The sequence below is a fragment of the Myotis davidii genome, unplaced genomic scaffold (genome assembly GCF_000327345.1).
Source record: "Myotis davidii unplaced genomic scaffold, ASM32734v1 scaffold149, whole genome shotgun sequence".
Classification (NCBI taxonomy): domain Eukaryota; kingdom Metazoa; phylum Chordata; class Mammalia; order Chiroptera; family Vespertilionidae; genus Myotis; species Myotis davidii.
Window position 1 is genome coordinate 4,559,781 of NW_006352194.1, and position 14,563 is coordinate 4,574,343.

Consider the following 14,563-nt stretch of genomic DNA (forward strand, 5'->3'; position numbering starts at 1 on the left):
ATTGGAAGAGACACGTAAGCGTGAAGGAACCAACACTCTCCTCAGTGCTAGAAACTGCAGGGAATGGCTGGCCTGTGGGAAGGACTTGATTAATAACAACTACCATTTTCAACACTAAATTCATTAAGTCCAGGCTTTTAACCCACACGACGAGTCTGTGGGGTAGATATAACAATTCCCCCATTTACAGATGAAGCCAGAGGGAGCTCGGAAGGGGCCTCACCAGTCACACGGTCAGCACGTGGCACAGTGGGATGAGCCAGGTCTGACCCCTGCACCACAATGGCTCCCAGGAAAGAGCGTTTGGGAAAGGAGACTCCACAGGGCAGGCGAGCGCGCCCCCACCCACCTCCGCTAGCGAGGCCTGAAGGCGCACCGAGCCCCTAGGACAGGGGTGGGCAAACTTTTTGACTCGAGGGCCACAATGGGTTCTTAAACTGGACCGGAGGGCCGGAACAAAAGCATGGATGGAGTGTGCGAACTAATATAAATTCAAAGTAAACATCATTACATAAAAGGGCATGGTCTTTTTTTTCAATAGTTTTATTCATTTCAAACGGGCTGGATCCGGCCCATGGCTGCCCTAGGAGGCCAGGCCCATCCAGCCTGTTCGACAGCTGCCCAGAGCCACAGAAATCATCTATAGCATCACGTTTTTCAAGGTACATATTTTATTTTTATAGACTAGTGCAAGGTGAGCACGAACCTTTGTAATCCTATTGATACAGCATCACGTGCTGCTTAGTTGTCCTGATCATGGGTGTGGCTGGCCTGATGAGGGTGACAACAAACATTTCTGTGATTTGGAAGCCCCTAAATTACATTAGCCTGGGGGATACATTTCTTCTCAGCACGTCATCACCAAAGCACAGGTAGTTTCTGTGCGTATAGGCGGAGTTGATGGTGTAGAAGTTTCTGACTTCTGACTGTGCTTCTGAGCCTTTGGCCCAAGTCCTACCAGTCCCAAGGTTTTCCATGGCAACCAAAACAGTTACCAACTTGCCTTCACACTCCCTTCAACCCCAAGTCCTTCTTTTTCTCCTACTGCCCACGGTCCCTGGGATGCACTGGGCCACACAGAGCAGGCCTGGCTGCTGCATTCTTTGGGGAGGACTGATGAAAACATGCCAGCATTTTCTCCATCACTGTCCAGCTTTCTAGCTCCAGTGTCATAGAAACATTGCTTGTAAGAACCACTCAATGTAAGGCGAGCAGTTTCCTCCATCCTTGGTCACATCAGATTTAAAGGCACATCCCTCCCACCTCCTTAGTCTGCCACCAGCCTGTGGTGCCACATTGCCTGGGTGAGAGAGGAACTCTTAGAGCTGCCTCATCTCGACCTAGGAGAGTTCCTCACTAGCCCAGGCGCAGAGAACAGGGCGGGTCTCCCATTCATCCTCAGCCCCTCGCGGGCCCTCCCTGGGGCGAGGCTGATGTGTTCCACTGTCAGCAGGAGGAGAGTCTGAAGCAACCCCAGGGAGGGCTGCAATCTCCAGGGAACCCAGGACTCACACTGCAGACCATGAAGACATGGCCTCAGTTTTCCAAACACAACACTCCTGAGACAGGAGATGGGCTTTATAAAATAGATGAGGAAACACCTTCTTTGCCCCTGGGCTGCCCCTCTGGCCTCAGGCTCTGCTCAGGGGCGGGGACATCTCCCTATGGCCATCCTGCTCCTGAACCATCTACACGCTTCTCACTTACCTGGATGGCAAGTCCTGTCCCTAAGTGGCTCCCATCACTCCCACCGAATTAGACTCCCACTCGCAGCCTGCCTGCCTGTCCTCACCAGCTGTCTCAGGAGCTCCGGGAGCCACGGACTCCTCCAGACCACCGCAAATGCCCCGCGTTCAGCCGGAGGCCATAGGCAGCACCCACCGCAACGAGGCAGAGAAGACCACCGCCATGAGCAAGTCGGTGAGCTGGATGAGGCCGCGATAACAGTGTCCTCTGTGGCAGTAACTCAAAAGGTCTCTTTGGCAGAAGTGGGGGAAAGAATAAAATGGCCAGCTAGAGCTAGAAAAGTTTTTCTACAATAAAATCACACCTGGCATCTCTAGAGAGGGAGACTGTAAGGTCACTGCCAATGCCGCATCTTGCAAAGGTCCCCTCGGAGCAGGGACTAAACCCGGGATGGCCCTTCCTCATCCCTGACAAGAATGAGCACAAGGCCGTGCCCGACGCGGTGCCCCGGTGAGTCTGACAGCAGCCGTCAGTCTGGCGTCCGTGTAGCTCCCAGCACGGCGACCTGGGCTGGTGACGGGAGAAGACACGTGTCCTGCCACAGCCCGGCTCCATCAGAAATTAAGAAAGGGGTTCCCAGCACCGGAAAGGATCCGAACGTGAGTTTAAAACATGCACCTTTTTTACGCGGAAGACTGTTTAAAAGGAGAAAGCACTCTCTCCTGCAGGCCCTCGGCAATTCCTTTTCATTTGTGTTTTGGCTGATGTCCCGAGGACACGCAGCTCCCAGCCGCAGCCTGTGGCTCTGAGGAGCTGTGTCCTCATCGCTGGGCGGGGCCTCAGGCTGTAAGCACAGGCCACTCCACTCTTTCAGTGGGTTTATCTGGTGTCAGCGGGAGTCAGTGCCACTTCGCCACTTGCAGATGGAGAGCGCTCCCGGGCTGACAGCTCACAGGTGAAAACCTTAGGGAGGCAGACAGGCTGGGCAGAAGCTGTGAAGGTTTCACGTGGAGGCGAGTCTCAAAGGTTTGAGCACCATCTTCTGGTCAGTATTTGGCTTCTGAGGCCGACTTGCCTTTGAAAACATCATTGACTTGAGAATGAAGACCCCTGAGCTGACCAGCTCCAGCGATTTGCGTATCACGAGGACACCCTGGAGGCAGGAGTATGGGTGGAGGGCCCAGACGGGAGCTCACTGCCTGCACAGGCCCTGGCCCACGAACATACTGGTCAGTGTTAAGGGCCCACCTCTGCCTTTCCAGCAGTGTGTGGTGGCACTAAAAGCCTGTCCCGTGACCAACGTGGACCCTTTATCCCTGCTTGCCCCTGGCGATGTGAAATGTGCTTGGAAAGGGGCGGGCTAGTCTTCTGCCACCTCGAGCTTGAAGGCCAGTGATCATATTGGGCACTGCCCTCTGCAGGGGGGCAAGCCCCGAGGTGGCAGGGAGCCTGCCTGTGTGTAAATATTGCACTAGCAGACCAACCTCCTGGCATGGAGGAAAGGAAGATAAATGCTAGTCATTCTCTCCAAATGGCGGGGACCTATATCCATCTAATTGCACTTCATAATGGACTCCACAACCCATTAATTATCAGATTACACGTTAGGAACGGAAATAAAAAGCCTGGTGCGATTCAGACTCCAAAGAATCCTTGACCTGCAGAAGCAGTGGCAGCCTGGAAGAGGCAGACAGCAGGCCAACACCCAGCATGGAGGACAGTGGCAGGAGGCAGCGCCGGGGCGGTCACAGGCACTGCTCCACCTGGCGTGGGTTGGGAGCTCTATTACATGCTCCGGAGGGAGGGGCACGGCTCCAGGTCGGGCAGAAGGCAGGCATTGACAGGGAAGGGGACTGGGCCACGGGGAAGGCTGAGGCTCAGCCTTCAGTACAGAGCACCGCGAAGCTCCCGGAGGGGCAGGGACGGCTTTGCCGTAGATGGCCTCCACTGAACACATCCAGCAGGAACTCTCCCAAGGCTTCGCTTGCGGAAGGGCTGACGGCACTGCCCGGGTGGGAGTCCCAGGTAGACGAGGCCTTGATGTTCACAGGCTGCTCCTGTCCGTGAAGAGCAGCTGGGGGATGAGAGATGGGAGGAAGAGGCCAAGTGTGCTCAAGACTGGGGGCCCCTGGATGGTCCGTGGGTGCTTTTCTCTCATTCTTACGTGGGCAGAAGGCACTGACAGCACCTGCAGCCCCACACCTGCCATTCTGCGCAGAGGGCTGCGGGATCCTGGCACCTCTCTGCTTACCTGGTCACCAGCTCCTGTCCATGGCTTTCCAACTCTATTTCAGAAGCTATGCTCTGCTGAGGGATGGACAGTGTCACGGAGGCCACGCCCAGCCTGTGGGAGGGTGGCAGGTTGGCACTGTTGGCTCTATGGGAACAATGACACTTCTTCCATCTATTTTCCAAGTGAGACCATTTTGGTTGGTGCTGGGCTAAGATGCTCATCATGCAGGACAGCCAGGGACAGAGAGCAAAGGGCCCGCCATGGAGCTTTCTCTCTGCTGCAAGTGCAGGCCCCCTTCACCGATGAGCAGCCACTCATTTGGCCTCACCACAGATCAGGGTCACGGTCCCGTCCAGCAGATCCTCCACGGTCACCGCCACGAGCTCAGAGCTGGTCTGAGACGTCTGTGAGTCCGGCAGCGTCACAAACACCTGCGATCCAGCAAGCTGGGTCTCCTCCAAAGTGATCACCTGCTCTGCTGAGGCGGCCGGCTCCGGGGTTTGGATCACCTGAAAGGAAAAGACCATGAGGTTCTGGGCAGGGTCCACCGTTAGCTCCCCCGAATTTACATGGTTTCCATCTCAGCTGTAATGATGATATTTATGTTTTCACCTGAGGAGAGCAATTACACCTGCCTAATGGGAAGAGGCAAATCTTACACACCAGTGATGCAAAAGAGAGGCAGGCAAACAATTTAAATATCCGTGTGTTAAATTGCTATAATTTAGCTCAGTATGCCATCTCAGGGCCCGGACTCTGATTACACACCAGCTCGGCTTCTCACACTGGGCCTTCCCGTCTTGACGATTACACTGCAGAGTAAGAGCCATGCGAAAGGAATGCTACGAAGGTGTCAGCTTCATGCTAGAACCACGGACACTGGAATGATTTGCCGACAGTGGTGTTTCTGGACCTGATCAGGCTAAGAGCCTCCCGTGGCTCCATGGCTACAGGGCGAGTGGATGAAGTGCGGCTTCTGTCAACTCACTCATTTGGCTCACCAGGCTGGCAGGGCAGGCACCTTCCCACCCTCCACAAGCCACATACCCCTTCCATGTCGGCATCTGTTAAAGATGGCCTTCCTGTCGCAGGGAGAACTAGTCTGTGCTAAGTACACCCAGTTCCTGCTGGGACCTCCAGGTTGATGACTTAAACTGTGGAGCTCAGGAGAGCCTGATGCCCCTGCTATTTTAAGCCAGAGTGCCCACGGGGCATGGGTACCATGGCTCTTGAGAACAAGCCTAGAGTGGGGAGCTGGGCACTAGATAAAAGTGGGCATCTGTGGGGCAGCCCAGCTCAGCCACGTCTCTGTGCTGCTGGGAGTGGAGAGACCAACTGTGATGTGCAACCAAAAATCAGCCACAGAGTAGTTTTCAAGCCGTGTGTTCTTTCTCTTTCTCTTAGCAATGGACTCTTCCCAGAGGCCATCTTACCAAGAATCCAAACAGGTGAGAACACTAAGAGCAGAGCCTTCTGGAATAAGGCAAGAGAGTCACCCAGCGGCCTGCCCCTTGCCTTGCCCTGGAGGCTGTAGAACACGGCTCACAGATGATGCCCAGAAGGCTGGACGGCTGTGCCATCAGCCTGCAGCTCCTCTCCAGTCCCCCCACAAATTCCTGCCAGTACTCAGAGGGGAGCTGCTTTTCCTTTCTGCCCCCCTCTTGAAGAAGACGGGAAGAACAATGAAAGGGGCAGGAGCAAGCTTGGCCTCAACACATATTAGGAGGTGCTTCCCACCCGGTAAAGGCGAAAGGCCCATGTGCCCACGTGTGTCTGCACCAACCAGAGGAGCTCTCAGGTGAAGGAGCTCCCAACAAAGAGCTCCCCACCTCTCGAGGCTCCCGCAGCTCTCACCACATCCCACAGTACCTCCCAGGAGGTGGGAAGTGCGTGAATCGGGAGAGCCGCCTAGGTGGTTCCGCTTTTGGAAATTCTTGTTCTCAGCTCCTGCTACTTAGGGGCATCTCGCATGTGGCCACCAGGACACCAGAACTTTCTGTTCTGTTTGGCAAGAAGTCCAGAGAGACTCTGACAGGACCTGTATCGCTTACAGGACCTCTGAGAGCCCCAGAGAGAGAAGCTGGGTGTTGGGAGGGAGAGCCCCTAGAGTCACCTGCACCACCTGCGAGGCTGCTGCCTGGGTCTCAGTGCCCGTCACCTTTGGGTGCTCAGATTCCAGGTGACCCTCCAGCTGGGCCTGGGAGGTGAAGAGCTCCCCACAGAGCTCACAGGGGAAGGTGTTCTCCGACTGCTTGAAGTGCTCCGTGGTGACGTGGTGCTGCAGTGCTCCGGGGAAGCGGAAGGTGGCTGCACAGTACAAGCACCTGAATGGCTGCGACCCTGGAGGCAGGAGACAAGGATGAGCTGTGGGTGAAACGGCTGAGAGACAGGGCAGGGTGAGGAAGGAGCAGTGAGGAACACGCTCAAAGGCAGACCCGGGTTCTGTGGGCCTGAAGCCTCTGTGAACCACAGCTTTAGTAGCCTGGGTTCAGGCTAAACCGCCTCTGCGGATGCCCGCTGTTCACTCAGCGGCAGGGAAGGTGCTGCCGACATTGTACGTCATCAATTCTAGGAAGCATGTATGAACATCTCTGAAATGGATTCAATGGCATTTAGCGACACTACGGGTGCAGTGGCAGTCGGGCGTCACTGTCAATGACTGCACGAAGAACATCGAAACCGGATGAAGTCCAGCACCAGGACCTGCACAGTGTGTGCCCAGGGCCTGGAAGAAAATTCCTAAGACAGGAGCAGTGCATGTCTTTCACTGACTGGAACCCAAAGGCTTAGGAGGGAGGAGGCGAGGGGTGAGTTCTCAGACATCCCCTAAGCCGGAATAAAAAATAAACCAGTTTCTTATGGTGCTCAACAGACCATAGGCAGAGGCCTCACTACGTGCTACAGCCAGCACTGCCGATGGCAGTTTACCACCATGTGGAATAACACGCACGTCAACAATCTAAGTTGAAAGCTACTCTGAGAAGCTGGAATCTGACCTTAATTTACTTCTTCTGTTTCCCTTTTTATATATACACATAAGAATGCATAAAAATCTATGTCAAATTAAGTCCAAAACAGCACTTAGAATAATCTGTAAGTTCTAAGTGACAAGGAAGCAGAGTTTAATTAGCAGCTGCTTTTCTTTCTTAATGGTCCATTCTTTTTAAAGGGTGCATCTTAAACTGGCATTTTAGATTTGATGAGACATAGCAGTAACAAGGACAATCACAGGTCATGGTTACAGGATGCTGACTGGTGCCAGGCCCCTATGTGTATTTTGTCTACTGGCATATTTAATCCTTACAGTTACCTGATGAGGTAGGAATACACCTGTCCCCGTTTTACGGATGAGGAAACTGAGGCACAGGTAGCAAGGCTACTTGGCCTGGGTTGCACAGCTGTGAACAGTGGAGAGGAGTGTCTCCGCTGGGCAGGGCAGCTCAACCGCATCCCCAGGGCACTGACCTGAGTGCTGGCACTTGATGTGAACTTGAAGCAAAGCTGGCGTGGGGAAGATCTCCTTACACTGCTCACATTCATGGAACTTCATATCTGCAAAGCACACAGGGAAGAACAAAAGTATGGCTCCCTATGGCTGGACAGTGACAGGGCTGGGGCGGGGGTGACGCCTATCACCGAGCAGGCACCTACCAAGTGCCAAGAACCTTCCACCTATGACATATCGTGCACTCTAGTGGTGAAGACGCCAGGTCTGGGCCCAGACGGCCTGGACGCAGGTGGTTGTGAGGATCAAAGGACAAAATACACGTGGAGTGCTTAGCATAGCGCCTTGCACATAGGAAATGCTTCAGAACTGCTGGCTGTTGTGATTATCCCCAAATTCACCTGCAAGGTGGGTATTAATTATGGGCATCCTGAAGAGAAGGAAGCAGGCTCAGAAAGGACAAGTCGCTTGACAAGGGCATGCAAGCTGATCAGTGCTGGTCAGGATTTTCCCCCAGGCCTGTCTGCACCAGAGCCGCCCTTGCCGTGTGCTGTGGCTGAGTGTGACTTGGGCTGGTAGCAGCTTACACTGCCCTCCATCTCTGGGTTGGAGAACTGCCACTCAGGCTGCTATTACTGGGCACCAGGGAGGCACCCTTCAGGGGTGCTGGGAGAATGAAGGTGAGTACCATCGCCCCCTACTCTAGCCTGGAGGTGGGGCTCGGGGTAAACCCAGGCTCCACATCCCTAAGCCTCTCTGCTCCTGCCTCTGGCACCGCTCACCTGCGTGCTCGGTTTTGATGTGCTTCTTGTGCTCAATGGTGTTGGAAAAGGTTTTGTCACATGAGCTGCACTGGAGTGCTGAGAACTTAGAAGATCGATGGTTCTGAGCGGCAAACACGTCAGGGTGGTGGGTCCGATTGTGGTACCACAGACCAGACAATTGCTGCAAGGAATTTGGCAAGTGTTCAGTTTCAGGATGTCCCAGCAAGCGGAGAGCTCATAAAGTCCTCATGCGAGAGGGAAACGGCTCTCAGGTCAGTGGTGGGTCTGGACTTCCACTCTTCCCTGCCACCGAGTGCTGGCCTGACAGAGGCTAGTGTTGTGGGAAGAGGCACCTGCGTGTGTCTTGAGAGGCCACCACGGGCAGGCTCAGCAGGACACTCACTCCTCACCACAAGCCCACGAGGGAGGAGTTAGAATCTTTTCTGTGAGGCGGAGGCTAAGGCACAGAGGGGCCAAATGACTTGCCCAGGGTCACACGATCAGTAAGTATCAGGAGCAAGATTCAAATCCTAGCGTCTGTTCTTCCCCGAGCCGTGTCTCACTGCTGCCCGGTGCCCAGGTGCAGGGGACCCCTCCTTCCTGGGTTCGGAGCAGCACCGGGACTCTCCCCATAATCCCACGGTTTCCTAGGGACCAAGCCCAGGCGTTCCTCAGCCCTGTACTGTAATGTCCCAGCACAAGGCTTGGTACAAAGTCAACATCCCGATCTCTGTGGAACTGCAATGAGCGGCTGGGCTTCTCTCCATAACCTACATCTTACACATGCCAGCAAGGACCCTTATCTTCCCTCTGCTCTTAGGTTTCCATACGTGTGGTTTCTTTTTGGGTCTCTATGGAGTTTCCCTTTAATTACATACCAAATCCTAAGGTAAAAAGCAGAGCCCTTCCCTGGGAGTTAAAAATAATCATCCTAAACAAAATACTTCTAGGCAGCATTACAGGCCCGACTGCCATTCTCACGTCCCTCCACACTCGGGTCAACAGAGTCTAAAGAATGTGAGTGCCCTGGAGGAAGCAGCACCCAGGTCAGAGGGTGAGAACTCGGCTCCATTTAGAGCCTCCCCCCAACCTCCCGTATTACTCCCACCAGATCACCTTAGAGAATCTGCATTAGTACAAGCTGCATCTTCATGAGAAGCAGCCAAGTCGACCCACCTGGAGACACGATGTGCTCCACAAACCAGACCAAGGGGAGAGAAGCCGAGGGACAGGGACGGGCGCCCAGGGAACCTGCGGTCACCTGGTAGGCCTTGTTGCAAATCCCACAGCTGAAAGGCTTCCCTCCAACGTGGGTCACCATGTGGCGCTCCAGCATGGAGGGGGCGCTGAAGATCTTCCCACACGTAGGGCAGGCATGGTACTCCTTGGAGTGCACCTCGTGGATGTGCTTGCGGTGGTCCTGCAGAGTGGAGAAGCTCATCCTGCACTTCTTGCAGTCGTATGGATCTTCGATGTCTGGTTCCATGAGGGACGTCCATAGAGGAAGGGGTGGGAAAAAACACAGGCAGTGGTCAGTGAGGTGTGAGTGGCCATGCGTGCACAGCTCCAGGTACAAGACTTTGTTGAGAGGTCATGCAAGGTCACAGGCTCCAAGGACCAGAGTCAGTACAGTGATCATCTGACTATCCTCGCTTCATCCCGGGAGGTGGGATTCCTCCGCAGCTTCTGGATTAACCATCTCTGCAATCAAACAGTTCCCGCAATTCCTCACTTCACATCTTACAAGTTAAAGTCTGTTTTACTGCTTTCCAGGGTGTACTGCTCTCCCCGGCTTGTAGTGGGCATTTCTGTTTTCTACTTCTCCCTAGAGATTTCCGACATACTCCCCAGAGCATCACTGTTTCCTTTGCTGTCAGTCATATGAATGACAGGAGGAATGCTCCCTTGCTCCCCATTTTAGACTTGATAATAAAAACGCTTTCATAGGTAATGTTTATGATACAGTGTGACAGGCATGTTCTCAGTGCCTTGTATATGTTAACCCACTTAATCCTTCCAACAACCCTGTGAGTAGGTTCTAGTCTCAGTCCTATTCTACAAAGGAGGGAAGTCACGGCTTAGAGAGTGCGGGCGGCACAAGCAGGAAATGGCTGAAGTGGGTAACGACCCAGAGTGGGGCCCAGCTCTGGCAGAGTGATAATTTGTTATGACTGTCACATGTCTGGGGCCTTGATTGGGGCCCAGCTCTGGTAAAGTGACAATTCTGTTATGATTGTCAAATGTCTTCTCAAGGCCAGGTGTGTGCTGAATGCCCGTCAGTCACAGTCCCAGTACATACTGTGAAAGGTGTGCAGGTGGATGGAGAGGCCATTGGCCTGCCGGAAGCCCTTGCCACAGTCCCTGCAGACATAGGGCTTGTCCCCGGTGTGGGTCCTCACATGGCGGGACAGCTCGATGGACTGGGCAAACACAGCGTCACAGTACTGGCACGCGTACATTTTTCCTGGAAATACACGCGTTTATTAGAGCCGGCACTAAACATGAGGCAATTTGCAATACGAAGGGTGAGAGCCTGGGCCATCCCTTCAGAGGATGCCTCATAAACACAGCTGGTAAACAGCGGGTGTCAGTGTGGTCTCCCCGCCGAGGAACAAGGACAGAGCTCTCACCACACAGATTACCCATCTTTTAACCAGGCCACCACAAATACGGCAGAACTCATTCCACAGGCAGGAAACAGACATATCCGGGTGTCCAGAAACCCCCAGTCTGGACCCCCTGAACGTATTCAGTATGGAACTGCAGCAGCACATAAAGGTGAGACTCAAAGCTTCTCCCCATTGGTTATAGTTATAAGTTATAAGTCACCTGGCTTCTCTATTTTCTCACTCTGACAAATGTTAGCCTCGTAAGACCCATTTTGGACTTTTAACCTCCTAAGCGGTAAGATGATACATGCTTGTTGTTTTAAGCCACTGTTTGTAATACACAGTTTGCATAAAACCAAAGCCCTTACCTTGGTGTATAAGACCCTGCAAGGTTGGCCTTTGGCGACCTCTCTGACCGCATCTCTCAGCACTCACTCGTTTATTCTGCTTCAGCCCCTTCTCGTTCCTTTGGTCTCTCAAACAGCTCAGCTCATTCCTGTGTGGGATGCTTTTCTCCTCAAGCTTCTGCTGGTTCCATCTCTCACTTCATTCAGGTTTCTACTCAATTCTCAGCTCTCAGAGGCCTTTTCTGATTAAATAAACAGGCTCCTCCCCACCCCTGTCCTCTTGCTGGTTACCCTGCCTTATTTCTCTTCACACAATGACCACTACCCGAATTTATATTACACACTTATTTGTTTATGGTCTGCTTTACCGAGAGGAGAGTATACAGTTACACTGTCCCCAGGGCCTGCAGCAGGGCTCAAGAAATTCATTTACTCAGTGTTTACTGAGCATCTTCCATCGCAAAGCAATGAAACAAAAAGACTAACAGCACTGCCCTCATAAAGCTTTCATTCTAATGGGGAGACTCACTCTAAGCAATGACTAAGGTAGATAATATATCACATGACAAGCACCCTGGAGAAAAATAACGCGGGAACTGGGCTGGGTCCCTGAGATTCCACACAGGTGGTCAGGAGAAGTGAGGTGAAGAGCCTTCTCGGAGTTTTGAGCAGAGAGCGACAGGATATGGTTTAGTTTCAAAAGGACCACCCTGCCTGTGTACTGAGAGCACCGTCCAGGGGGAGGGGGAGAGAACAGTTAGGAGGCTACAGCAATCCAGGCGAGATGCAGACAGCATTAGCACTTCCATATAAATGCTCCAAACTATGCAGAATCCTTGGAGAAGGCTCCTCCCCTCCAACCCGACCAGAAACCCCCACGTTCTCCTCCTGTATCTCCGGGTATTGTTGGGTATCACACCACCGGTGACTGCACTCTCACTCTCTCTACACTAGACACACGCTGAGCCACCAGCTCTGTGAGCACAGGATCCAGCTTACTCACCCAGCATCCGCCACTGCCCGATCCACAGTAGGTGCTCCACCAAGGCCTGTCCCATGCTCCAAGTCCACTTTAAAGTCCAGGGAATTCCTGGCTTTATGTAAATTCTGACTAAAAGTCATAGCACTGCGTTAGTCAGCCTCCCCTAAGAATCATTCACCAGAGCATTTACATGCCTCCGCACATGTGTTCCTAGTCCTCTGTGTGCCTAGAGATTTTACATTCTGTTCTGTTTTTAATCTTCTTGAGTTATAGATCCTGCCTAATTCCAAGTGGGTTTTCAGGCAGCTCACACAATTAAAATGTCAGGAGAATGAAGAAATTCTTGCCCAGACAGTGTGGCCCAGTGGTTAAGCGGTGACCTATGAATCAGGAGGTCATGGTTTGAGTCCCAGTCAGGGCACGTGCCTGGGTTGCGGCTCAATCCCCATGTGGGGCGTGCAGGAGGCAGCTGATCAATGATTCCCTCTCATCATTGATGTTTCTATCCCTCTCTCCTTCTCCCTTCTTCTCTCTGAAATCAATAAAAACATTAAAAAAAAAAGTTCCCCGTGCCTCACCTTCTGAGTGCTTCTTCTTGGTGTGGTAGGCCAGGGCCGAGGCCTGGGTGAAGGTCATGAGGCAGTGCTTGCACATGAACGGGCGGTCCCCAGTGTGGAGGCGGAGGTGGTTCTTCAGGGTAGAATTGGCTGCAAACTTTGCCCCACACTCTTCGCAGGAGAAAGGCTTCTCGTCAAAGTGCTCGGTCAGCTTGTGGTACTGCATGCCTGGGGAGGCCGGCCAGGGACCGGAGAGATACCAGTCATTGGCCATGATGCTACCTCGTATCCAGTGTCAGGTACACCCCAACATGCCTCGGGCCAGGACTCATGAGGAAGCCCAGCATGAACCACGGACACCAGGTCATATGTGCTTTGACCTCACACGGCCATGCTGCCCATCTGCCCAGCACTCGGAAAGTCACCTCAGTCCCACTCATGGTTCCATCAGGTATGAAGGGTCCTAGGTTTTTCTTTCCTATCCTCTCTCTCCTCTAAAACAGGACCCAGTCACCCAGAAAGAGTGAAACAAAACTCACTGTTATGTGTCATTAGGTTTACCCAACATCTGGGGCAAGGGAAAACTATTCTGACTATGTCCCCATGGTTTCTCTTTTTTATTATCCAGATTCAAGTGATGCATACAAGCCTAAGAGTCAGGTGTTAAAATAGTTGGTTATCATTATGAACAACATCCACTATTTACTGAGTACTAACTTAAATGTAGGTACTGTACTAGGTGTTTAGCTACATTATCTTAAATCTTCATGGCAATCTAAAAAAGTAGGTGGAATCAGGTTGCCTGCTGATGGGGAAATTAAAGTTCAGAGAACAGATTCCAAAGCTCATGCTCTTCTCGAAACACCACCTGCCTCTGTAGGGACCTGCTGTTTTCTAAGCCCATCCCGGCCCTGAATGCATAAACCGGGAGCCAGGCCTGGAGTCCAGACCACAGCATCCACAATGCTCATGCCCAGTTACTTCGCCCTCCTGAACGTACCGGAGGCATGAGCAAATTCTCTCCCACAGAGGTCACAGGTCACTGGGAGCCTCTTCTTCTTCTTCTTGGGGACGTCCGCCTCTCCCCCTGCACCATGGGCCTCCAGCTGATGCTTCTCCAGCTCTTTCTTAGAGTCCTTGGTCTCGTTACACTCCTTACACTGCACCTGCTTGCTCTTGGCCACCCGGCAGCGCTTCATGTGCACCTTCAGGCGGCAGTAGAAATGGAAGCTCTTGTCGCAGGCCTTACACACAAAGCTCTTCCTGGCAGAGTCAGGGGAGGCAGAAGTGTCTTTCTCTTGTTCTGGCGAGGAGCGAGCCTCCCCTGGGTCGTTCTGCTTCCGGGACTGGCAGTCTTCCTCAATGGGCTCAGCTGCCTTTGCAGCAGCTTTGTTGTTCGCTTCCCGGTGAAATTTATTACTCACCTTCCACCTGTCCTTCTCTCCATTTTCCTGAGTAAGGAAACCTGCATAGGAGAGAAATCTCATGGCTCTAAGTTTCTCCTTTGTTCCCTAACTTTCCTTCTTAGAGGAGAGTGCAGACTACTTGAGATCTTCAGAAAACTCTGAAACAATATCATCTTTACTTGATTATCACAAAGAGTATCATTTTGCATCTATGTCTATGACTTTTCTAAGTACCGAGAGTATGTAAAATCCTATATAATAAAAGCTTAGGTGGAATCATGCCCTCGTGTGATGTTGTCACAAGATGGCTGCCACAAGATGGCCAGCAGAGGAGGGCAGTTGTGGGTGATCAGGCCTGCAGTGGAGGGCAGTTGGGGGCGACCAGGCCAGCAGGGGGAGGGCAGTTGGGTGCCAGCAGGGGGAGGGCAGTTGGGGGAGGACCAGGCCTGCAAGGGGGCCAGTTGGCGTTGACCAGGCCAGCAGAGAGGGGCAGTTGGGGGTGGCCAGGCCAGCAGAGGGGGCCGCAGTTGAGGG

At 52.9% G+C, this 14,563-nt stretch overlaps 1 protein-coding gene across 2 annotated transcripts in view; it reads right to left on the bottom strand.

Moving 5' to 3' along the window:
- Positions 1–527: 527 nt before the first annotated feature.
- Positions 528–14,563, bottom strand: part of ZBTB40 (zinc finger and BTB domain containing 40) — a 61,715-nt gene continuing 47,679 nt past the window's right edge. The window contains exons 12-19 of one of the 2 annotated variants that reach the window (XM_015557254.1): positions 13,624–14,088; positions 12,645–12,851; positions 10,428–10,592; positions 9,390–9,604; positions 8,147–8,309; positions 7,385–7,471; positions 6,033–6,259; positions 528–4,428 (exon numbers count right to left, since the gene is read on the bottom strand). In XM_015557254.1, the coding sequence (XP_015412740.1) occupies positions 4,234–4,428; positions 6,033–6,259; positions 7,385–7,471; positions 8,147–8,309; positions 9,390–9,604; positions 10,428–10,592; positions 12,645–12,851; positions 13,624–14,088 (1,724 nt within the window). In that variant the 3' untranslated portion in view covers positions 528–4,233. The remainder of the gene's footprint in view (positions 4,429–6,032; positions 6,260–7,384; positions 7,472–8,146; positions 8,310–9,389; positions 9,605–10,427; positions 10,593–12,644; positions 12,852–13,623; positions 14,089–14,563) is intronic. The other variant, XM_015557255.1, reaches the window with a different exon arrangement.